The sequence below is a fragment of the Drosophila simulans genome, chromosome 2L (genome assembly GCF_016746395.2).
Source record: "Drosophila simulans strain w501 chromosome 2L, Prin_Dsim_3.1, whole genome shotgun sequence".
NCBI lineage: Eukaryota > Metazoa > Arthropoda > Insecta > Diptera > Drosophilidae > Drosophila > Drosophila simulans.
In genome coordinates, this window is record NC_052520.2 from 1,756,752 (window position 1) to 1,782,106 (window position 25,355).

At 44.0% G+C, this 25,355-nt stretch overlaps 4 protein-coding genes across 5 annotated transcripts; 2 read left to right on the forward strand and 2 right to left on the reverse strand.

Annotated features, from left to right (window-relative positions):
• The first annotated feature begins 8 nt into the window (after positions 1-8).
• On the forward strand, positions 9-18,144 carry LOC6730602 (ATP-binding cassette sub-family G member 1). Of its 2 annotated transcripts, none has more exons than XM_016179384.3 (12): positions 9-127; positions 9,093-9,509; positions 9,573-9,690; positions 10,727-10,922; positions 11,046-11,191; positions 12,371-12,609; positions 12,676-12,816; positions 13,155-13,441; positions 15,078-15,246; positions 16,329-16,429; positions 17,057-17,215; positions 17,280-18,144. In XM_016179384.3, exons 2-12 carry the CDS (start codon positions 9,134-9,136, stop codon positions 17,622-17,624), a joined length of 2,277 nt encoding a protein of 758 aa, XP_016023044.1. In that variant the 5' UTR covers positions 9-127; positions 9,093-9,133; the 3' UTR covers positions 17,625-18,144. The 2 variants fall into 2 exon arrangements, with proteins under 2 accessions (XP_016023044.1, XP_016023043.1); XM_016179383.3 differs by lacking the exon at positions 9-127 and adding an exon at positions 4,872-5,445.
• Positions 18,145-18,213: 69 nt separating this feature from the next.
• LOC6730603 (glucose-fructose oxidoreductase domain-containing protein 1) lies at positions 18,214-19,660 on the reverse strand. Its single transcript, XM_002077746.4, has one exon. It carries the CDS (start codon positions 19,551-19,553, stop codon positions 18,399-18,401), a length of 1,155 nt encoding a protein of 384 aa, XP_002077782.1. The 5' UTR covers positions 19,554-19,660; the 3' UTR covers positions 18,214-18,398.
• Positions 19,661-19,836: 176 nt separating this feature from the next.
• On the forward strand, positions 19,837-20,454 carry LOC6730604. Its single transcript, XM_002077747.4, has one exon. The coding sequence runs from the start codon at positions 19,917-19,919 to the stop codon at positions 20,301-20,303; it is 387 nt and encodes a 128-aa protein (XP_002077783.1). The 5' UTR covers positions 19,837-19,916; the 3' UTR covers positions 20,304-20,454.
• Positions 20,455-22,194: 1,740 nt separating this feature from the next.
• LOC27206529 (putative gustatory receptor 22f) lies at positions 22,195-24,071 on the reverse strand. Its single transcript, XM_039295411.2, has one exon. It carries the CDS (start codon positions 23,975-23,977, stop codon positions 22,793-22,795), a length of 1,185 nt encoding a protein of 394 aa, XP_039151345.1. The 5' UTR covers positions 23,978-24,071; the 3' UTR covers positions 22,195-22,792.
• Positions 24,072-25,355: the final 1,284 nt, after the last annotated feature.

Below are 25,355 nucleotides of genomic sequence, written 5' to 3' on the forward strand. Positions count from 1 at the left end.
TTTGTTTTCATTTCCCTTCGCGTAGTCAGTTGGTTTTCCACTGCAGTTGCAGGCGCAGCAAGCAGCGCTTGATTAAAATTCATATTTTAATGACATCGCCTTCCATTTAAAAGTGTCAATTTATACTGTAAGTTTGAAAGTTATTGTGAAAAGTGTTTAGCAACTAAAAAGTCAGTTCATCAAATGTTTAGTTAAAACCTGTGTGCAAGGACTTTTAAAGCCTGCAATGCGTAGTTATGGTTTGAGATACCAGGTCGTTGTACTGCGTATATATCACATTTGTGCCGCTTACATTTTCCATATTTCGGTTCTCGGGTTCTCGGTTTTTGTTTACTGCGTACATCAAGTTTTCCGACCACCGGTTACCTCTAACCCTCTATTGCTTTTCTATAGTCTCCCCTTGTCCACTCACCCCTGAGGGGTTTTCCTCTTTGGTTATTTTCTTGTTTTTCCTTAATCTGCTCAATTGACATACAATTGATGGATTTCTTGCTAATCATGCTGATTGGATTTAACCGAGGTCTTCTTGCTCAGTTATTCTATCTTTTTTATACTACATAAAGAAGAAATAAGCAAATAGCATATTTAATTTAATTACAATTACAATTATATTTAATCATAATAATTAAGTTTTGCCATAACCTTTAGATACATAGTTCTATTTGCGAATGGATACAATGTTCTCGCAGTTTTTTTCCGCGAACGATAAAGAATATTGGTCAAGTTTGCCTATAATGCCATGTCGATAAAGCCACCAGTTGCGGCAGCTGTGTGATCCAGTATTGTTTTTCCTCGCTTTTCCAGCGTTAATCTCCCAAGGTTGGGCCATTGACAGCCGTGCTCGGTTGAAGGTTGGATCGTGGGTGCAACTACCTCTGGGATCTGGGGTCTGGGGTTCCTCGGATGGATCATCTTCGCTTTCCACGCCTCCACTTTGCGTCTTGTTCTTGCAGTTTATTCAACTTTCCAACTGCGGAGCACAATGAAATGACCAAAAGCACAGTGGTATTCATATGCTAATCGATTGCGCACTCATATTCCCTCCAGAACACACCTTTCGCTATTGGAAAAATTGGATTTATTACGAATTACTGTCATGTGCCGCATGCCTCGCATTCTGATTTCGGTACTCAGCTTTTTCGGCGGCTTCTTTCGCTGTTTCCGGCTGGTTCCCATATTATTCAACTGGTTTTGAATGGAAAGAAAGTGACGCATAGTAATCATCGTCCGAGGGGAGGTAACTTTGGGTGGACTGGTGGTTGTGGAAAGAACCAGTAATTCGCATTGTGTTAGTATTCATAATAACTATGAAGTTCTGTGTAATTCGAGTTGGTGGGGAAGCACACACAGAAATTGATGGTTCGCGATTAGCTTTCTGTCCAATTAATCTATTTCTGGAATATAATTTATTTTTATCAATACTGAATAATCTTTGATGATGAGAGGAGAAGAAAATGGCAAAATATATTAATATTGCGTACAATACTTCATAAAAGTTTACTACTTATTATATAACACCTGATCCCCCAATGCCGATTTTGACCATTATCGTTTTATGAACCACGGCTCGTTTAATTCTGATGCCGCAAGCGTTCCGGGCACCCATCCCCAGACTTTGAACTATATAACATCATCCCGCATCTATAATTCATTCAACTGCGGTCTACGTTACCATCGACACGATCGCCGTGGAATCAGCCAACCCATCCCGTTGGGAGCAGACCGAAATGCCAAGTAGCCTCCTTCGAAATCAACTTATTCACTCATTCATCCATTCACAATTGGCTAACGTCACGCCAGCCCGCAGCCTGCCCCCCAATTTGTTGCAGTGTATGCATGTCAATCAGGCTTAGAAAACCGAAAGCCAGACTTTGTCGCCGGCTACTCCGATTCCCTGCCCCTTCCTTAATTAGTGGCCAAATGGGGTGAATTTGGAGGGTATGCCGATTTGGTCCGGGCTTTGGCTCCCTATAGACGATACGGGTTTGGGTTTATGCCTCTCATTAGCGAAACATTTGGTGTCCCTAGTGGACTTTTAATAATGCGATTTTATTTTCTTGCGATTTCTGACCGGGCATAGGGAAAGACTTGTTATTACTTGCTTTCCACGATCTGCGATTCATTTCGAATTTCGCTATCAGCTTGGAATTTTTTTCCGAACTAAAAAGTGTCGCCCTGAGCATTTCCTAGCTTGCGAAAATAGCTGATCGTGAACCCAGATTGAACCCTTGTTTGGAAGGCTTTCTACCAGCGAATAGTTCGGTTTGTGGGGCCCACGCTCCAGCATCGTGTCACCTCCGAGGGCTACTGGCTATTGGAGCCTTGGAGCACATAGATCTTGGGTGCACACCCAAAACTTGTCGCCGCCAGGGGGACACGCGATGTGTAATCAGTGCGGCGGACTTGTGGAGCGGTATCTCCTCCATCGCCATCGTCATCATCTCCTGCTTGCGCAGTTTCACTCGGATTTGTTGACAACAAATCGTAATTTGTTTTTAGCTTATTCAGATTTTCATATTTAAAAAGCTGGGCCAGTGCCTCGTAACTGGGCGCAAAGGAAACGGGTAATTTATTCGCGAATGCGTGACAAAAGTCACATTAGCATGTTTTAAGCTCGCCTATGTGGGTTAAGAATAGAGATAGTAAGCCAAGAAAACCATAAACTTGAAAAGGTGGGTGTCACTCGAAATTGGAAGTGTGTCTGAGAATTTTGTTTAGTTAGAAGGTTTATGAATGTTTATGAATTAGCGGCGCTTGGGCCTGTAAACATGAATATCAAGTTATGAATGAATGAATGTTTGTAAACAATTCTGCTAATTTGATATGAAAATGGGAACAGATTAATAGAAATGGCAAGTGCCTGTGTCTATTTATAGAGAGACTCGATATCTCCCAATCTGAATCACCATTGCACCTCAATGAAATCTTGAGCAGATCTACTCAAAACCCACACCACAAGGGGAAAATATCGTGACGTTGTCTGGCAAATTAGAAATGTAAATTAAACAGTGAGACCGCCCATTCGTGTGCCAAGAAATGGGTGTAAATCATCATTCGAGGTTTACTGCATGGCGATTGGGTAATAACGCACCTGAAATTAACCTGGCTCAAAGTTCGTGGGAAGTGCAGCAAGTGTTTTGGCCGCAGTTGGTAGCCAAATAATTGGATGCGCAAAGAACACTCTGTAAACAGCGTTATCAGTGGATATTGGCCACATAATTGGGCCCAGATAAGCAGGAAAAATAACTCTATTATCTATCGCTATCTTTTGTTCCTTATCTGTGCGAAATAAGTATAATTCTTTATGGAAAAACTACGCCATTTATCCCAGAAATGCCGGTAATTATTCGCCAAGTTTGCGAGCCTAGCTAAATCGATGGCTTAAACTGAACTCCGTACTATTTTCCACTTGCAGCGCATATAATTAAGATTATTTACCAGAATGTTTATTTGGCCCATTTAACAAATTTTCCCCGACTTAATTGCCAGCCTGAACCAACAATGTATTAAGAAATGAGGAGTAATTAAAGATTTTAAGGTAGGGCCATGTACTTGCTTGATCTTTGGCCGGATCCGATCAGAATGAATTGTAATTAAAGGTTGCAGTACAATAAAGGGATTGTTTAGGCCTGACTGATCAGAAAGCTAATTAGGCTTACGTTTGTTATTCCATTCAATGTTTAAGGGTGAGGTTGAAAGGTGATAGAAATATAAATATAGTAAATATATACTATAAATATATACTATAGAAATATAGCTAAATGAAATATCTTGAATATGCATCTTTGAACTGCATAAAAGAATCTGCATCCCAGAAAATTACCCCTATTTTCATTGATCGGTGAATATTTAAACAACAATTAAAGCATTCTCCGCACAGAATTTGCTGGGCAAGGGCACTTAAGTGTTTTAAACAAGCATTGTCCCGTGGATTAACCCATTTAAAAAAGTCGTAGCCCTAGATCTATTCAGAAACCAATTAGCCCGGCTAATCTCGGCCCAATTAAGTTTTTCCAGCTCACGTGTCTTCTGTCAAGCTAGCAGACTGGGATACTGGCTTAATCGCGAGCCCTGCACAAACCAGTAATTAAAAATCAATACCTCGCATTGATTACACGATGCCAATAACTGATTTTCGAATAATTGCAACCTGCCACCAGCTCGTAGATCAATAAACCCGAATAAAACCGAGCTCGGGCTATGAGACAATACCAAAAGTCCCAGTCAAACTGCACTTTTCCACATTGTCGTTAAAGCCCAGACATAAATCACCTCGAACCGCAAGCTGATTCACAGTAAAAGAAAAATTGTGGCGATTGAAAAACGCAGCTAACGTCATAGGAAAAACTTGACTTTGACTTGTGCAAACCACGCAACGATCATTGGCAAAAAAAAAACCCAGAAAGAAATCGGGAGATTTGCCAAGAGAGTGCTCACTACGTAGTGCCTAACGGGATTGCGATGGAGGTCAGGGTATATTACTTGTAATGCACGACCAATAAACATATGCAAGCTACTCCCTATTTGACTCTACTATTGGACACCCTGTCTTTCTTAATAAATATCATGTTGTAGTCCGATTCAAACGGATATGATACGGAAACAACAAAAGCCAGTGTTACGAAAAGGTCCTTAAAGGACTATTAACTTACTTAATCTAATCCGCTACAAACATAAGCTTGCAAGAACTTTACATGCATTTATGCTGTTGCGCGCCAGTCCTGCATACCTCGCAGCCATGGGGTTTACTGGATATCGGAGTTTGGAGCAGTCCCGTAACGTAACGCTAGACGTAACCGGCCGGCGGGAGAGAGAGAGCGAGAGTTTCCGCCGGAGCAGCTGAGACGTATTCGGATGGGGATAGGGGTCTTATAAAGGCGTCGTGGAGAGCGCTCTACCGCTTAGTTGATCGGCAGCGAGCGTGGCGAGCGCACGTGCAGCGGAACGCATATATTCTTGTTCAGCGGGATCGAAATCGGGGAAAATCGAGACATACACAGAAATCGAAGCACATTATGTATAGCACACGCAATTGAAATTAATTTACGCGTCGCTGCCCATCTGCATAAGTTCAATGGAAGCAGAGGCAAAAGCCGGAGCAAAAGCACACACCGTGTACTGAGAGGAAAAGTAGAAAAATGTGAAGAAAGTGCAACAAAGTCGAATTAGTAAATCAACAAAAAATACAAGAAGTGCGCCTAACAACAATACAATAAAACAATCATCGCGTGTTCGTCCATATGTTAAGCAAAGGTTAATTAGACAGACTGCAATTATTCCGCGTTGCAGTTGGCTGTGGAGTACGAGAAACATTTCTTTGTGTTTATGTGTTTTCATTCAAAAAAAATTCGTTACGCGTCTACTCTTACGACTTCCCGAGAAGAATCCGAATTATTCGTGTACTACTGCGAAGAAAAAACCCGCTGAAGAGCTTGCAGTCAAGAGGTTCGTTAACACCGTCGAGTTAGTTACCTTTTGACCCATTAAACGGAGAAAGAACTAGAGAAAAGAAAGCTTTGGGAGGAGTGGAGTGCAGGAGCGGGTTGAATCACCAGAAGAATTGTGTAAACAAAGAACCGAAGAATGCTGAAAGCACGCACTGAGAAAAAAAGGAGAATGCTTCCAGATGTTTAAATCTAAATTTCTGCAATAATTAACTTTCTCATAAATGTGCTCACATACCATTTTATTTTAAATTATGTTTAATTGTATTCCCCAAAATAATATTTAAAATAGTGGTAAATGCTAAAAACTCCCGATTAGAAAGTAAACAGCTGTGCGGGGCAGCTGCATAATTTGCCTGTCTTTCTCGGAAGAAAAGCACCCGTTCGAACTCCGTCCTGCTCTTTCTTCGCTGGCCCTCTCTGTCTGCCGCGTCACACTCGAACAGAACTTGAAACTGGGAAATGTAGGCCATCTCGCATTAGAATCGACTTCATCGGCTGGTTTTTCTTTATCGTGCGACCCACTCCCACTCCCACCGGATTATGCGATCCGCTGCGAGCAGCATTTCTAGTTGCATCACTCGTGCCTCGACTAACTTATTCATGAGTGTGCTTTGAATCGGGAATTGTGCTATGCAAATTTATTCACTTCCATACCCATAGCCAGCGGCAATGTGTTTCTAATTTGTTTGGGAAACAGTTGGGGCAATTACTTATATCGTGAACTTTTATTTCGCTACTCCAGCAGATTAATCTCTCTATCTAAATTCCCATTCAATCATCTTAATTTCGTTCAATTTGCTCATTACGCGCGCGGGATGATAAAATTTACTAACGTATGAATATACATACACACAACTAATGCACTCGAAATTTAAGTTATAAACAAACCGAATATAGCGGTCAATGGCTGACTGCCACTCGAAGCGAGAAACTTAATAAAAAAGGCAAGACAAATATTGGAAATCAAAACAAACTTAATATTATGCCGGCTACTGCGACGTACATACACGAATGTACATCTACATATGTTCGCTGTCATAGAACTCATTCTTGTGCATATATGTTTTCCGAGTCTGGCTGAGATAAACCCTGATCCATTAACATTATTTAGCTGGCCACGTGCTGGCCTTGGCGATGTCACTTTTCTTTATCGCGAGGCGAGCAGTGAAGTAGTGGTCCCAGGGGTCGTATACGTAATGCGCGGCTTAGTTTTCCTTTTTGTATTTTTTTTTGTATTTATCGTGGCTTTGCAGTAGCCAAGCCGAAACGATCAATTGCCTCATTCTATTGTAGTTCTCATCTACTTTGTTTTATTTTCTGTGCCGGAGTTGTTCATGATCTTTCAGTTTCGTGACTTTAATTGAAATGGCGAGCGTTTTTCGATTTTTTTCGAGTTTATGTATTTGCATGTCGAGCCAGCGGCGAAAAATAACAATTTGCATCGACTGAGTTATGAACAGACCGAATGTCTAAAGGTCCCAACGACCTTTGCGACTGAGCTTTCCAAAATTATATGAATACCCGGATTCTCATAGTTTCGTTTCGGTGCTTCTGAACCACTTATGAAGCTGGGTCACGATCTCTGGGTTACAAAGTGCATACACAATTGTATTTGAGTCATCGCAGCGCGGCTCAAACTGCTAGAAGATAAGTGTTGCCATAAAAATATTAATTATTGCTGGAAATCAGCAGCAGAGGAGCAGATTCATAAAACGAGCTAAAACTATGCACACTATAATTTTTGAAGATAAATAAAACGAGTAATGCTGGTTCATAAAAACTAATTACGTGCAACATTAAAAAGCCTCGTTGTCTTTGCAGCATAGTGGGTTCACAACATACTCCCGATTTACGTATTCATCCGTGATTTGATATGCGACCATGGCTGAATACTTCGCTTTTCTCATTTCATATGCATAGACATGTGCACTCCAAAATGCTCACATATACATATATTTAATTATGTCATTCGGCGAACATCGTGAATTGATCGACCATATGCTGAACTCAATTGTATCTGCCACAGTCGCCCAATCAATGGAAGCCGCCAGCTCAATGAAACTGCACTCGAAATGCACTCAAGACAGAACCAGTTGAACTTCTAGCTGGCACCAAGATCATGTCGCACCTCTCGACTTGATCGGCTCTATTTTTTGGCTAATCAAAGACTGCGAAAAGCGTGTAAATGATTTGCAGTTCTTTATGTGAAACTGGTTTCTCCTTGTCTCAACATTGTTTGACTTGTCATTCAGCGAACAAGCCAGACACAAGCTCTTTACACCAAAGTCAATATCAGTTGGCCACTCGAAACTCGTTGGCCAAATAAACACAGCAAATCCGGAGTGTGTGTGGACAGCCTGGCTAAAAAGAACCGCCCAAAGCCACTGGAAAAGCGTTTTTGAAGTAAACCAATTTGCATGGGTGCTAGCCTAGATATTCGTTCTTTGAAGGTTTCTTGTTGGGAAAGGCACTGCAGTTTGGTATATATTATTTCAATAACTATTTCCCAATAGTTACACACCTTTCCATCAAGTGCAAACAACATTCTAGGCGATTCCTCCCAGCTTATTTGTTTGCATAAGTAATTAGCAAACCCTAAATCGGGCAGAAAATTACTGACCTAAGTCAAGGGTACATAAAATTAGCAAACATTAGCGAACTGCGGAATAATCAACTATAAATCAATTCTAATTTCATTAGGACTAGAACATCAATATTTGCTATTGACACCGTTTCTTCAAATTGAATTTAATTCACAACTAAGCCTTCGATTTTATTCGTTCTTTGACTGTCTATTTTTGCATAATGTCGAGTCATCGAATCAAAGAGGAGAAATTCCACAAAAGATGACGGGCCCAAAGATTATTTGGTTACATGCCATGCTTTTTGGAACCCGATTCGAAAGAAGCGTAGTCTGTAAATAAACCTAAAGTTTATTGGACTCCGAGAGGAATTCTTCGCAGATAAGGGATCTTCAGACTGTCAGCCTACAAAACTGTCTATCCATCAGTGAGACAGAGCTCACTTAGCGAAGTGCCCCCATCTCCCATCTACAATAAATGCCTTTTACATCTCAATAACTTTCTTTGTTCGAGACAGGCTTAAACAAAAGCCCAGAAAACAAAACAAACTGTGTGTATATTATATTTATATATATAAGAAATATTTAATGACGCATCTGCTAAGTTCGCGAGATGCAAGTGCTAAATTGCACAAGCACAGTGAAACGCCCCCAAAAATTAATTTGCTTGCAACAAATAAACAATTTGTAGTCAAATATCAACATTAAATGAAGTTAACGCCCCAGCGAGCAAACAGGTCGTTAATTCGAAAGCGGCTTCTATAATTCTACACTCGGGCGAAAAACTGTTGAGAGGCCATTAATTATGGACGTGAATTCTGATTGCAGATCACGGATGTATCACATCATTAGCAAGAACATGGAAATGAACCTAATTTATAAGGCATATTTAATTATATACACTATTAGCGCTCAAACTCCGCCTTGGCTTTCAAAAGTAGATTACCGCAAAACATTTATTGATTGCATTCAAACACGTCTGCGTTGATAAGACTAATCTTCGCTGCTTCTTGAACTAACTTGCAACGCATCTAAAGAGTTCATTCCTCCGTGTGACATTTCAGATACCCATCCTGACCAGAAACATTGAGGATTCCGTGCAAACATGACCCTCTTGCCAGACATCAAGGCATCGGATGCCGCCTGCTGCGTGGGAGGTGCGAACAGCGATGCCAGCAGCAGTTCCGGCGTCTGCAGCCTCAAGGGTCACCATGGTGACCCCGACGGCGGTTGCCTGGGCATCAACTGTTGCACCACGGCGGCCAGCTCGGAGCTGTCCATCGACGAGACGTCATCGACCTCGTCCAGGGGCTCCTCCGAGCTGACCAGCAAGGTGACCAATGACCTGAACGGATTCCAGAGGCCAAACTACCACCAGGCGGTGGCGCATGCCAACTTCGACCACTGCGATCCCGTGGACATCCAGTTCTCCGACGTGCGCTACACAGTGAAGAAGTTCTCCTTCCCGGAGCGGAAGTTCGGTGGGTACTGCCTCTGACCACTTTGAATGTCCTATATTGAAGTATTTCCTTATTGCGCCGCAGTCACCAAGGAGATCCTTCATGGCCTGAACGGCAGCTTCCGGTCTGGCGAGCTCACCGCCATCATGGGTCCTTCGGGCGCCGGCAAGAGCACGCTGCTGAATGTGATGTCCGGATTTTGGTGAGTCCTCCGCACGGCTGAACTTGAAAGTCGATATGCACTTTGCGGGCAGCTTCGCTTTTAATTTATGGTTATATCGCTGAATATGCAATCTGTTTCGTGCCATTTAATTACACATTGGACACATCGGCTGTGCATATAAAGTGCAGACGTCGCAGTCGTTCAATCAATCAGCACATTGTTTGAGTGTCGGCAGCACAGTAACACAGCTGCATTTGGCTAGCTATATAATTAAATTTTCACATGGCTGGGTTAGAGATCGAAGGGTCTTGTGGAATTTCACCTAGTTCTAGTATCTGCCCATACAGCTTAGAAAGCGATTGCTTGTAAGCTGTAGGAATTGCATTTGCAACTGATAGCTACATAGGAATGTGCGAAATACACATGAATCACAATCGCGCGTTTTGTTTGACGTCTGGAAGGCAGTGCACTTGCGATTGCCGTTCCATCCCGGACATAATCTCATCACTTCCTCCGGCAGGTCGGTTCAAGTTCTCAGCCATTGCATAATTAGGACTTCAGTCGCCGATGGGAAGAAATCTCTCTGAGTCACAATTGCCCGCCACAATTGACGTATCTCGCAGGAAATCGCCGCTTAATCGCAGCCCTCTTTTGATGGCCAACTGACAGCTATTACAGCATTTTAGTAAATAAACATTTTAGCAATTTATACATGCACCGCACGTGCAGAGGGAGGAACTGCGAGTCTGGCCAGTGGAGCCATTCACTGCAGGCTGCTGCCTTAATTATCATGATTTAAGTAATGGACGTGGTGGTAAAAACGATGCCCCAGGCGGTACACGGGTTTTCATTGCTAAACGTTATCGGTCAGTAAACTATGAACTTGAAAGCGGCGCATGAGCATAATATACATATGTAGCTCGACTCACTTCCCCGAACCAGACGCTTGTGACGCTATTTTTCATTCAGTCCAGCCCATGTTGAACCCATGTACGTTATTGTACTTAAATTAAACGCTTCGCCCGATTATATTGCGATTTTTGTTCGGTACTCAACCACGCCTTTTTTTCTGCAGCTCCACTGGCGTGTCGGGCGATATCCGGGTTAATAGAAAGCCCATGGCTCCCAGCTCCGAGAGGTTCCGCCGAATGCTGTGCTACATCCACCAGGACGATCTGCTGCGTCCACAGCTGTTGGTCGGCGAGATAATGCTGCTGGCGGCCCATCTGAAGCTGGGCTTCAAGGTCACCAAGACGTACAAAATGGATCTGGTAGGTGATAATCCTAGACCCTTTCTCCATGTATTTATAGCTCTAAAGAAGTCTAAAAAGATCGCGAACATCTCAGGGCAACGATACGATATCTTATCCGAAATACTTCTGCACTCTTTCCAGATCAAACACATCTTATCGCTGCTGGGTCTGGAACATCGCTACAATGTGCCCACTGGGAAGCTTTCGGGTGGCCAGAAGAAGCGACTCGCAATCGCACTGGAGCTGATAAGTAATCCTCCCGTGCTATATCTGGATGAGCCGACGACGTGAGTGACACTACTATATGAAAGCAGACTTATGTAATTAGAGTAGCCATGATAGTGATCATCTCCAGCATTCTGATGCTAATAACGATGATGAGCAAACTTTGCCTGGCGGAAATTCAGCAAAAACACCAACTGACCCACAAGTCAAGTTTGTCCCCATCTATATGTCTATATGACTTAGGGCTTATCAATTGTCCAGATAGTCTGTTTAATAGTTTCGACTTGTTTTGATTAGTGGTGTTCGGTGAGCTGTAAACAGTTTATTATTTAAATTTTTTATTGATTATTCATTTAATTACTGCGCTATCTGGCAGATAATTCCGTAATTAATTAAATTGTTCATTAGTTGTAGATTACTTTAATAGGGATTGATGGGTCTGTGGTTATATAGTATGAACCTAAATCGGATTCATGCAGCAATAAAGGGCCAGTTATTTTGAGTCGTCTGGCTGGGGATTATGACTATGAGTCCCTTTTCATGTGGCATGACTAAGTACAAGTTGATTCAGACAAATCGTCGAACACTCCACAATCCCAAAGTGAAAATCATGACTGGATACTTTGCAAACAAAGGGAGTTGCCAGTTCCAGAAATATCTCAAGAATAAAAGCCGAGAACGACTGGGTTATTTTTGAGACTCTTTACAGTATCATACGCTTTTCTGCTAAGACCTCACTTCCCACCAATCATTGGCAATTAGTAAGCTCCAAGTCGTGAGATACATGTAAAAAAGGGTATTAGGCTAAGTGTAAACTTGAATCTGGGATACATGGATACAAGTATCTGAAATTATACGTATGTATCAATTTCAGGCAGTTAATAACACTTGAAAGAACTCGTTTTTGAAAGTGTCAAATAAAATGCCGACTGCAAGTCGATCATCAAATCTTTGCAATGCCGCTCGACTTGCATTGGCAAGCAATGGATTTTGGGAACAAACCTGTTTCTCACTTTCATTTGACTTCGCTACAAGTTCAAGCCGCAATCTCACCTACCATTAAAGTTTCAGTTGCCCAGTTGCTTGATGTTCTTTGCTGTCAGTAAGACAGATGTTTGGTTTAATGGGGTTGTTATTCGTTAGATCTTCAAAGGTTAAGCGGGCAGCAATTAAACAAAGCTGAGTCACACCGAAAGTTGAATTAATGACCGGGTCGTTCTGCTCGCTTGTTCGGATTCCAGTGGCCTGGACAGCTCCTCGTGCAGCTCCTGCGTGGCTCTGCTGAAGAAACTGGCGTCCCAGGGCCACACGATAGTCTGCACCATCCACCAGCCGAGTGCCCTGATCTTCGAGATGTTCGACAAGCTCTACACCGTCGTCGATGGCCACTGCATGTACCAAGGACCTGTGCGGGAACTGGTGCCCTTCCTGGCCGACCAGCAGCTCGTCTGCCCGAGCTACCACAACCCAGCTGACTATCGTAAGAGCACCACTTTCATGCCACATGCCACATACCACATATCATATCATAACGTATGGATTTCAGTACTGGAAGTGGCCGTGGGCGAGCATCAACGTGACCTGAATGAGCTAATCCATGCGGCCAATAAAAAGTATTACGAGGATGTGGATCGCTGTAGATATATGAGCAGTGCCGATATGGCACGCCTCGTGGAAACTATTAAAGGTGAGTTCTATACTGCTCAGATCAGTTGCCATGCTTTGTGTAAATTAAATTATTCTAAATATAAAAGTTTGAATGAAGTTTTATGCGAATATTGTTACGGTCCAGTGATAGCCATCTTTATTAGGCCACGTTTTAAAGTTGAGTCGTTAAGGTAGAGGAGGTGTGCTACTATTTTCGGTGTTATAAATGCGTTGGCTATTAAATCTGGGAAGCCATTCCAAACATATGTATACAATCAAAGTTTTTTTTAAGGAAAACTGCCAATTATTGGCGCATGGTGCAGAAATTTCCCCTACTAGAGCTGCCACTTACTAACTGGAACTTTCTCCACATTGCAGAAAACATGGGCGGCAAGACAGTGGTAAAAACCAGTGAAGCGCTGGCAGCATTTGCGGCGGCGCAATACTCCTGCTTCGACTACGCCTCGCCGCAGGAGCTGGCTCTGGAGGAGATCAAGGCACTGAGCGGCGCCCCCGAGAGCGCGAATCCAGATCTCCTCGAGAAAAATCTGAAGCCACAGCCACAGCCCCTTGCCAGGCCGCCGAATGCCATCCGATCGGCCTCGTTCCTCATGCAGTATGTGCTCCTGATGCAGCGCATCTTGATCTGCGCCAAGCGAAACTACGTGAGTAGAAACACAGACGGACCTCGATACCACGAACCAAGTACAACCATCAAAGTTCAAGGCTCGAATTGTGGCAAAAATATTTGTTATATATATCTGCCAGCTTTTTAAAGCACTTAAGCTTACCTTTTTATTTTAAGACTCGACTGCAATAACTTTAATGCACAAAGTAACTAGGGTAACAATTAGTTGAAAGCCGGTTTAGGGCAGCGGCGTTAAGAGTTGATGGTTGATGGCCTGTCGAGTTGATTTGGTAATTGGTGCGGCGTCCTCGAAAAGTGAATCCAGTTTCGGCTAATCTCGTTTCTGCGTAATTCTTAATGGCTAATCTCTTAAATAGCCGCTTTTTACTTTATTTTTATATTTCCTCGGGCAATTACAGCCCAGTTGCACATTACCATTTAGTGGCCGTACATTAAGTACTATAAGTTTTTTGGGAAGGTTGAACACTTCGCCACGCTTTCGGATTTTGCTAAAAAAATCATACAAAAATGGGACTTATGCATGCTCTTAATGGTGATATAAGATCATGCATGCGGAATATAATAGGGCACTACCTGAATTTTTTATGCATTATGCCCGAGCATATAATCAGGGCATTAAGCCACATTTTTAATAGCGACTTGTGGGCTCATAAGTAATTCATGCACACAACTCAATTGTATTGTGTCATAGCTATGTAACATATATTCTACAATTAACAACGATTTTCAGTTCGTTGGCACTGGCACTACGTAAAAACAAATGACTCGGGGCAAAGGCTCAAGTACTTTACATAAAAAAGAGATAAATAAATATGTAGCTGCGGAATCAGAAATGCCATCGAGATTGATGGCCCGCGTTTATCATCCGAATGTGCCCAATTAGCACTTGGCGTATGTTTGAATGTGAAATTGAACAGCTTGTGTGATGACCACTTAGCGAGCTAACTCACTTTTATGTGACTGCACACGATCAATCTGCGATGGATCTGCATACACACTGCACTCGGCCACTCAAATAGTGGAGTGTGAACATAGCTTCGTTAGCACCTCCAGTTCCGCCGATATTGACGTGTCAACCGGCCAAGCGGCCAACCGGCGACTCCGAGAATCTCGGACCCACTCGAGCGGCTCGTAACTCAAAAGTAATGCCAGCCAGCACTCAGCCTTCACATAGATTTCGGCTTTAGACTGTTCTAATGACCAACATCCACGGCACGATTTACTGGCTATTAGTTGCCAAAAGGTACAACTGCGGTCAATGCAATAGCCATCAAGTTGGGCACAGTCTTGTCTTATTACCAGCTACTTTATTAAAGTTATGGGTGTAGTAACGCAATATGTCATAGTTTAGACCCACTTTCCTGTCAGATAGTTAAAAGCTTAGTGCTTATGACAAATAGCCCAACCTTGAGAAAACTGCCCATAAATGTGTCACTTCGAGTGAAACTTGCTTTGAACACATAAACTAACAACAAACTAGCAATGAGCATATTTGCAAGGACATTAAATAGTTCTTCGCATTCGCATGAGAAAGTTCAGCCAACGGTGCTTACGTAAAGTATCTCAATTTTTAAGTTTCCATGAAATGCTTGATTTGCATCTTTATCAACCTGTGTGCCACATATGTACCTAATGCCCCGTATCTCTTTCAGTTTCTGCTGCTGGCCCGCATCTTCTCGCACATTTTCATCGGAGTCGTCTTCGGGTATCTGTACATGAACGTGGGCAACAATGCCCAGAGTGTGCTGGGAAACTACGTGTATCTGTACGGCTCCACGCTGCTCTTGGTCTACACCGGCAAAATGGCTGTGGTCTTGACATGTAAGTAGCTGCAATCGCCGAGATAATCGCCTCACTTCACCTTGCCATCATCTAACCACCCAAGTGCATTTGTCCAAGTGGTTCTCGAGTGCTATCGAGTGTGCCTCCGACTTGGCCTCTCCCAGTTTCCAGTCAGTGGTTTCCTTGGATATAGCCAAGTTATGCATAAATTTGTCGCCAGATTTGGCCAAAAAACTGCAGCTGTTCTTGCGCAATGTGTGTTTATTTTGGCAACTTTGCTTTGTCTCTAGCTGCCGCATTCTAAGATATTTTTGTCAAGATACTTATTTATCGCGGAATGCGGATTAGCCAATAATATCTTGGCATTTGCACAGAAGTTTCGTGGCTCTTAATTGGCAAAAAGGAAACAAGATTCTGAGCTTAGATAGTAGATCATTAGCTGGGTTGGTCCAGAGATTCAGCTACGCCAATCAGTTGCCCGATTTTATAAGTTGCTAAGAGTAAAACTGTGTTCTAAGATATCATCTTCATGCAGATTGTTCTATTGGTTGTGTCGACTTGCTCAAACCTCTCAATCTTGTATCTTTTATCTTGTATCCAGAGAACTCTCGTCACAAACAATAAATTATCAGCGTTCGAAATACGCCATAGTAAACTTACCGAAAATATATTGATTGGAACATTAACCCTCGAGGCGAGGCCAGATCTGATTAGCGATAAAAGATCTCTGACGATCGATCCACTTTGTCATTTATAATTTCCATGTAAATTGCCAAAAGTGCAGTTCTCGCCCCGAAAAAGGCGATCCTGAAGCCCGCTAAGTAAATAATTATAAAATACAAGAGACACAAGCTGCGATTATTGTATAATAAAACCGGTTGGCCAGCGATTCTCGACTCTTTTTTACAATAAATTACTGCAGACAGGAGGCGGAGCTGGAGGAGCTGGTGGAGCTGGGGCAGCTGGGTATCCGATCTTTACCGGTTTCGGTTTACTGACCTGACCTACATATGTATAATGCCCTCACCTTCGTGCGCACACTTCGCATCGAATCGCATCGCATCGCATTGAACCTAACGAATTTAATCGCAATCCCGTTTATCAATTAACTTTATCCGCAGTTCCGCTGGAAATTGACATGCTGACACGGGAGCACTTCAACCGCTGGTACAAACTGGGTCCCTACTTCCTCTCGCTGATCTCCTTCGAAATACCCTTCCAGGTGAGCCCCGCCATAGCGCATACTACAGATCGCCGGGGCGATCAGAACCCAACCCCAACGGTGGCGGCGGTGGTCATTAATCATCATTTAGAGCTAAGCTTCCATAGGTGGCAGTGGCCAAATGAATTGCCGCTCGGTCATTAAGTCAAATTAACGATGTGAAATCGGCGATGTTCGAGTTTGCGTTTCATTTGCGTGACAGAATCGCGTAAGCCCGACTACCTGTAATTTTGCAGTGATTGTTCCGATATGCCGGACTATATATACATATATGTAAGTGTGTTGGCCATGTAGTGAAATTGGCAATGAAAGAAACTCTTTTGTTTGCCGCAATGTTTCACGATTCGAAAGGCAAACATTTTTGGTAATTAGGGGCAACATTCTCTTGGCTGCTTTTTCAGTTTTTTGTGACAGTCGTACCAGTTCTACATATAGAGTTTATACTGGTTTTATCTAATCTAGCTACCATTAATCACTTATCACGGCCCATATCAATGCAATGAATTATAATATTATCATAAATGTTAAATGACACATAAATCAATATTAATATCTATAGCAAATCAGCCAATTAATAATCTCTTCCCTTCCCAACGGCTTACTAATATATGAGTTTTTCCATTTCAGAGCCTCTGCACCGCCATGTACATCATCATCAGCGTGCATCTGACTGGAAACGATGCCACGGACTCATTCCGGATCTACTACTTCATGCTGCTGGGCATAATGGCCTCGTTGAGTGCACAGGCCTGGGGCTTCTTCGTGGGAGCCACGTTGCCAACCAAGGTGGGTTCAACACGCGACCAGCGAACTGGGAATCCAATTGTAATAACTGATCTTTTCGCCTCAGCTTGCCGTGTTTCTGGGACCCATTCTGGCGGTGATGTTCTCCGTTTTTGGATTCTGCACGCGCTACATCGACATCACGCCCCTCTTCCGATGGATGTGGCACCTGAGTTACTTCCGGGCCGGATTCCACGGGGCGTTGAACGCCATCTACGGGATGGATCGACCTTTTCTGGAGTGCCCCGAGACCGCGATGTACTGCCACTTCCGCAGCCCGAAGGTCTTCCTCAAGTACATGATGATATCGGATGTGCACATGTCCGACTGCCTGATCCTCATGGGCATCGTGATTGGAGTCATGCATGTGCTGACCCTCATCACGCTGTGGCACAAGCTCAACAAACGATAGGATCCCATGGCCAATGCTGGGTCCCAGTTTCAATCCCTTTGTACATAGTCGGGTGTCTTTCCATCTCTTCTTGATTTAAGTTCCAGATTCAAAATAACCCTTTGTGTTTTTACGATTGATCGACCGATTCGATGTTAGCTTAGGTATTTATTTAAATATTCTCTGAAATATTGTACGCAAGAAGGCTTTAGGGTAGCTTACTCCAGTTTAAGTGCTGATATACCAAAAAGGAAGATCAACTGCAACACAATCTCTATAACCCCGTTTCCATCTTGCCCTGTAAACTGTATACTTCATCCACTGAGCTGGATCTCCGCCAGGACTCCAGCTATGCCAAGTCTTGAATATTCATCTACTCCTATAAGGTCCGCTACAAAGATACTTTTGTGATCAATATTTTGTTTCGTCTCTTTAGTTTTAGCTCTAAGTTCGAATTACTTGTATATGGCATATTTCGTTTAGTTTGTATAGACAATGTTTTAAATTTTTGTTTTTATAATAAAACGTTTGGTACATCTGATGACTTCTCTATCCTTACTATTAAGAATTTCAAAATGTTTTCTAGCTTTTAGAAATATAAAGTCTCATGTCTAACAAATCAATTTTATTAGTTGCAAAATGCTGATGCCGTAGAAATAAGTTAAATACATTGATGGAGATGACGCCGGCTGGAGAGCCTGAATCTTTTGAACGCTTAAAGACTAAACACGTACATTATATAAAAAATATATAGTGGAATCATTCATATATTGCACTTGTGTAATACCGACTCCCTCACATTGTGGACATGCGTGCATATCGAATTATCTGGTCGTGATTCAGGGGGCTGTCGGTGGACAGCTGAACCCTTTGCCACTGCCTGGTCTCGTTGGATTTCCGGATGGCCTCCACCACAGCCTGAACGTAGAGGCCGTCCTCGAAGGTGGCCGCTGTGGAAACTGGGGCCTTAACCCAGGAGGACTCCTTGCTGCCGAAGGCTTCCTTCAGAGCGCCCACCATCTTGCACAGTCCTTTGATATAGGGTCGTGGTAGCAAAGAATTGTTGGTGGCGAAGTGCAGATCCTGGACATCCACGTAGACAGCTTCCTCCTTGGGTTGGCCCTCCTTGAGGACAAATAGGTCGCCGCCGCGGACCACCAGGTGTCCTTTGCTGCCATAGATGAGCACTTCCTGCGAGAAGGCTTTTGCAGGCACAGTGTGACTGTGTAGGGCTACTGTGACCAGAGTTCCACTGGCCAGTTCCATTTGGAAGTTGCAGAAATCCGGAGCCGTAATTTGTCGAATGCCATTAATGGCCGGCGTGGTTTTGGTGTAGGATCGGAGGACTCCATGCACTCTTATTGCCTGCTGTTGCAGCAGAAAGGTGACCAAGTCCACCACGGATCCCACGAGATTCAGGGCACCGCCGCCCATTTGGGCATCGCACATCCAGTTGTACTTCTCGGGGAAGAGCGTTCCCATCTGAACGCGCACATCCATGAGTACCACGTCGCCAATGGAGCCAATCAGCTCCTCCTGCAGACAGCGTCGCATGTGGGTGAAGGCGGGCAGGAACCTCAGCGGGTGGTTGACCAGGGAAATCAAAGTGGGATAGTACTGAGAAGCCCGAACCATTTTGAGTGCGTCCTGCTGGTGCAATCCTGCTGGCTTGTCGCACACCACATGCTTCCCGATGCCCAAGGCCTTCACCGAGATCTCCGCGTGCAGAAAGGGCTGGCAGACGATGAACACCAGGTCCACATCCTTCCGCAGCAGGACATCGTCGATTACGTTCGTATGGAATTGGACATTCTGGGTGGTGGCAGTCTCTTTCGCCTCTTTCAGGGTCCTGCCCCAAATGGCCCGCACCTCGAATCCTTTCTCTCGCAGCAGTGGCACCAGCACATTGGCTATCTCTCCCGTTCCGAACACTCCAACGCCCGGCAGCATCGCTCAAATTGGGTAAAACTCTAGAAAGTTTAGGGAAAATTCCAATGTTTATTTTTTGGTGGCCGACCAGGGCTGCCACATCGATCAAACTGCGAGCGTGAACAGCTGTGGCTATCGCAGCGATATATCGATAAATGCCTGCCAGCTGTTTTCTAGCTAAATGTATTCAAAATATTTAAAGCTTTTTTCTTTTAAAAAAACATATTAAACATAAGAGTTAGGTGTGTAAGTTAATTTAGTGGTGGCTATGGAGTCAATTATAATCCCCTTTATATATTTAAACTGAATTCATAGCAATCGCAACGAACTTTCAAAGCATGATCTAAATTCACTTTCGAATCATAAGTAAATATCCAATTTCAAATGATTTCGATTGCTCAGTGGCTGACCTCTTTTACGGCCGGAGCCTTGGCCTCCGCACAGGCGATTCGTTTTCTAAAAACTGTCAACGAGGAGGAGTCGCCCGCCAAAATTTCTAGCCAGCTGGAAACTGCTGCCATCGATGGACTGGCCACCGAGCAACCGAAGATCCTGGGCTCCGAACAGATCAGCAATGTCATGCAGCACATTCTGAGCAGCGAACGCAGCGCGAGTGGCGTCTACTTGGACGCCATGCACAACCGGACTGCCAACAAGCAGAAGTACGCCCTGGGCTCCGAGTCGCTCAACCAAATGCTGGAGGACATTATGACCCCCGCCGGGAGTGTGAGCAGCAGGTCCTTGTCCATGGAGCCCGCTGTCGAAGCCTAGGAGTTTTTAACACTAGTTTTTTGAACAACACAAAGTAAAACTTTCTTTTTTCGTTGCTTAGAATCAAATGAACCTGTGAGATGAGGCCAACATAGTCTACAATGCTTATCTTCTTATCCTTGCCAGTGAAATGCAATCCCCGTTTAAAGACCTCCTTGCTGTCCACTCAATTAACTAAGCCAGAGTCCTTTGGCTTCCATTTGGAGTGCGGTCCACGCCGCCAACCAACTCCCCATGTCCTTTGCCCGTTATCCCCTTTTCCACCACATGTGGCCCGCTTTTCGACCCTTTGAGCCATGTGCGGTATTGCAGCTGTCAAAGCAGCCGGCATGCGGAAAATGATTCTGCAGCTTATTACAAGCTGGCAACTGCGAGTGCAAACGCCGGTGGAGTGAAGGACTTACTGACGACTGGGCTTATGATGCACTGAGCACAAATGGGGGTTCCGACTGTGGAATAACTATCAACATCACGGGTTTAGAGACTCCAGTTTGCCATTACTTTTGGTACGTAGCTTTTCTGAAGAATTCGCGTACTGAGTAGGCATTTCTCTCAGTGCACACCACACATTCGTGTGGGGGGCTGTGTTTGTGCGGGCGAAGGATGTGGGCGGGCGGACATAATGCAAGCATTGGCAAGCCATGGCAAACAAATGTCACAGTCGACGCATTGCCCTGTCATATGGTAACCCAATTAGTGTAATTTGGTTTAAGGCAGCTGCCGTCTGTCTGCCCCACCCACATCCATGTACCATATGCCATATGCCATATACGCCCCCAATCCCGTCTTAATTAAACCACAAAGTGCACAGCGGCAGCGGGCAAACAATTAAATTTAAAGCAAACCCAGCGGCCCCGCAAACAGCTAATGAATGCTGCTGCTTTCGACCTCGGGGCACCAGATATTGCCACAAGCTATGGCGCCATCAAAGGTGCAATCGCAGGGGATGCCCCCGAAAGTAAAACCCCACCCAAGGCGGTTGACTAGCTCTTGAGACAGCTATTGTGTCGGAAGGGGCAGGTGTTAAAGGTACTTGTTATACATCACCTGTTAATCGTAAATTAGCATCGCACACCAGTTTGATCTGTCGAATAACTCCAATTAAACTTCCACTATGCTGTGCCACATAACAGCTTAATGGCTCTAAGTAGCAGCCGCAAACTAGCTTTCTCTAAACCAATTAAAATTTATCAGAGCCATCTTAGGAATGCCCCAAGGCCGGACGGACACAGCTTCTAATTGAATTCTGAATGTTAATGGCAATATTGATTACACTTGCTGATCCGGGCTTAGTTTATCCAGACTTTGTCAGACCGCAGGACTCCTGGGGCGCGGGGCATGTGGCATGTGGCGGTAACCTTTCCGCAGACCAGACATTAATCACATTTAAGCCAGATTAATACTAAATGCAGGGGCAGGACGAGCACGAGCCCGAGCCCGAAATGCCTGCATTTGGAGGCAGGACAACTGAGCATTTAATAAGCCAAACAAGCGGCCGTCGACGCAGCTCTACGTGACCTCATCTTGAGGTCTGCACGCCGGCGGAAACTGAGTCTGTGACTGAGACTGGGGCTAGGATTGCGTTGCGATTGGTACTGGGACTGGTACTGGGACTCGAATGAATCAGACCGCACATAGATCTCTGTCAGAGGCATTAGCATTAGCAGCGAAACAGGACGAGCGCAGGGCAGCCAAAGATAGTTCATCAAAACTGACAAGCCCATTTCGCTGTTGGGAGTCACAGAGCGTCCTCTTGCTCAGCTATGATACTACACTTCGAGAAAATCCTGAAAATATAAAAGTAAATAAACCGAACTAGATAGAAATCATGGTATGCTACAGATACAACATACATATATAGGCTGAAAACTAATTATTTGCAAAAGATATATTCCTTTATTAGTTTATTTTTTCTGTGTTGCGATGAGCTGGAAGGCAGGACACCATTTCAACTGCAGGGAAGGCTCCGCATCACCAGGCAGCTCCTCCTCCTCCAACGCGCCCCACTTCAGCTGGAGAACCGCAGCCAACAGATGAGAAATATTCATCAGCATTTACGTCACGCAGCGCGCAAAAGTCGCTGGGAAAGCGGCGGCGGAGAAATGGGGAAGCGGAGAAATGGCGAAAGGAGCGCAGGACGAACAGGACGAAGAGGACCTGGCACTGGATGTCAGTAGATTTATGTTGACATTTCAATGACAGTTGTGAAAATGCTTCCATTTTATGTGAGTTTGGCTGTGGCTGTGCCCCGTCCGTCGCCTCTTTCATCTTAAATTTGCGCAAATTGCTTTATCGCAGCATCTTAAATTATTTCCAATCACGTATCACTCACGAATCGGGGAAAGTATATGTCGCGGATGTCACGCTCCTGGCAGGAAAATAATAATGTCACACACTACTCTCGAATTTAAGGGGGAATTGTTTGGCAATAGTTAAAGATGGACTTTTAGCTTATCCTAAACATTTTATTTGTCGCTGCAAAGACAACTTTACAAGTTCATGAAGTCGAACTGAACCAGGTAAACCAGGTAAAGAAAACTGGTGATGATCATTTGAAAGCCCATGTTGTAGTTAATGGAAAAGAGACCACACAGCTGAAACCGAAACTTGCGGTGGGTGCACAGCCATGCAAATTCGTTCAACTGTCGGAATAAGGATATATTAAGTTCGTTGCCACTTTGTTTCCATATACTCACACTTCTCTCCACTTCCTCATCGTCGTGCTCCAGATCAGTGAACAGTTTCAGGACCTTTGAGGTCTGATCTCCACACTTTCCGGCGAGATCGCACACCACGATATTCAGCCAGAAATCCCATATATTAAGGATCAATTGAGGGGAAGCCACTAAGTAAATATACCGCATGTTCATGCTCACTCCGAGCACGATGAGGAAAAAGATTTGCACAGTGTTTCCGATTAAATAGATAGTTAGCATAAGGATCAGCTGCAAATCGTTGCTCGCAACCACCAATTCACTCAGCTTCAGCAGGCGATCGTACAAGGATGCGAGTGCGCGAATTCTTGAGGAGCTCAGATGGTTAGACCCTTCAAGGGTTTCATTGACCAGCCACACGTAGCGGTAGACCAAAATAATTTCGGTATGAAAGTGCATTATAATCAGTTGCGAGCCCACCGATGGCAGGCAGCAAAGGATCTTAAGGATCTTCGGGTACGAATTTTCTTGGCGTAGACAGAAGTAAATTGAAATCATGAGCTGACCTATTACAGCCACATGTTTTTTAATCACGAAACAGTTAAAGTTGGGACAATTCTTCGGAGTGAGAAGGTCTTTTACCTGGCCCTCTAGGGTGAGTAGCTCATTGGCAATTTCCCGAACCGTGTTGCTTTTCCAAACATTCATGAGCAGTAGTACGCTTATAGTCAAGAATGCAGTAACCTCGAACTGCAGATATATTTTCTCCAACAGCGGATTGCGCTCAAATGCATTATATTTCCTTCGCTGCTTAGACGCCAGGTGGCTACTCAAGGCTAGGCACATGGCCAGAGAATTCAGAATGAAACCGTAGAGTAGAAGCCATCGGGAGCGTTTCAACTGCTTTCTCCGGGAATCGAAAGTGAAGGGGAACAGTCCCAGTAGCCAGGATGCGTAGAGGGTCGTCTGCAGCATGAACCATGCCAAATGGCAACTGAAACCACGACGAGGTTGGAACATTTCCCTCTAAAGCGCTGGGTAAAACTAATGTCAACAAGGGAAGGCGCTGAAGTTAATCCATCTTTCACAAGCAATTAGTGTAATTAAAATTATCCTTGCTTATCTCCATTAAAGTTAAGTTCAATAAACTAAGTGACTCAGCTCATGACTCATACCGACACTTGGTGTTACCCAAAAACTTCCATCAATTAAATATACTCGTCGCGTATTTTAAATTGACACATTTCATAAGATCCAACTAGCTAAGGATTTCCCTCCTCGTCCCTCCGCTGGCAATCAAAAAACAAATTGTTTGCGTGCCAGCCATCAATTTTTATTAACTTGATTAAGTGCTTTATGGCAGGCATCGGGGATTTCTGGTTGAGCAACAAGTTATTAGCCATGGAATGGAAATGCCGAGGGTCTCTAAGCCAACCCAGCTATATATAGATATATATGCACATAGCACATAACGAAGGATCTCCTGCGACAGCAGCTGGCGAAGTCGCCTCTTCTCCAGCTGGTGTCAAGGAATAATATTTGCATTGTTGTAGCTGAAAAGGGGCTGACTTAAGTGGGCCTGGGGCGGGTTGAGGATTGGGGTTAGAAGGCTTCAAGGAGTGGGTGGTTGGTTGGTTGGTCGAGGTCCCCGAAGCTCAGCATTTCAATAAGCTGAAGCTCAGCCTCGGATGAGGACGGCGGATGGGGGGCACAGGCTGCTCTGCTGACGGGGGAATTTCATTAAGCAAATAACAGGAAGTTATGAAGACGTTACCTTCGTAGTTAACTGCAAGCAAATTTCTGCAAGGCCTCCCAGCTTAACCTTCCCAAAATCTGGCATTAGTTTTTATTATAATTTTGTGTGGTAAACTAAACGATGCCCAATCCAGAAGCTTGATTGTAGTTTGAAGTAATCAACTTTCCAGAAGATAACTTCCTCAAATACTTAAGAGTGTGGACAAGAAGGGAGTGTAGTCCAAAATGAAGTGCTTTCTGCTGGCAACTGGAAAATTCCATTTGCCCAGGCCCACAAACATATCAAAACAAGAAATTTTGCAGTCCAATGAATGCCGGATTGTCTGAGGGAATTCCATTAGCAAGGATCTCGTCCTGCACATGCATATGCCACCCAACTGGCCCACAAAAACACGCATTTGCATATACATTTGTATAAATAGAGCCGAGCACAAAGCTGGTCACTTGCCCTAATTGAGCCTGAAGGTGGGATCGGGACGCCTTTTGTGGAGCTGAGTGAAGAGTCAGGAGGCGATGAACTAATTGCAACATATGTATGCTAGTCGAAGCACACTCGCAGTTAAGATTTATACTCATAGCTCCCTAAAAATGTAAGAAATGGTACATTAGAAGTGCTGTCACAAATACATGCCACTATATTTAG

Bases quoted from the DNA above. Each gene is read 5' to 3' on its own strand.
- LOC6730602 (XM_016179384.3), top strand. From the start codon at position 9,134: ATGACCCTCTTGCCAGACATCAAGGCATCGGATGCCGCCTGCTGCGTG. The intron at 16,430-17,056 runs GTGAGCCCCGCC...TTTCCATTTCAG, and splicing joins CCTTCGAAATACCCTTCCAG to AGCCTCTGCACCGCCATGTA. The intron at 17,216-17,279 runs GTGGGTTCAACA...TTTTCGCCTCAG, and splicing joins GAGCCACGTTGCCAACCAAG to CTTGCCGTGTTTCTGGGACC.
- LOC6730603 (XM_002077746.4), bottom strand. From the start codon at position 19,553: ATGCTGCCGGGCGTTGGAGTGTTCGGAACGGGAGAGATAGCCAATGTG.
- LOC6730604 (XM_002077747.4), top strand. From the start codon at position 19,917: ATGATTTCGATTGCTCAGTGGCTGACCTCTTTTACGGCCGGAGCCTTG.
- LOC27206529 (XM_039295411.2), bottom strand. From the start codon at position 23,977: ATGTTCCAACCTCGTCGTGGTTTCAGTTGCCATTTGGCATGGTTCATG.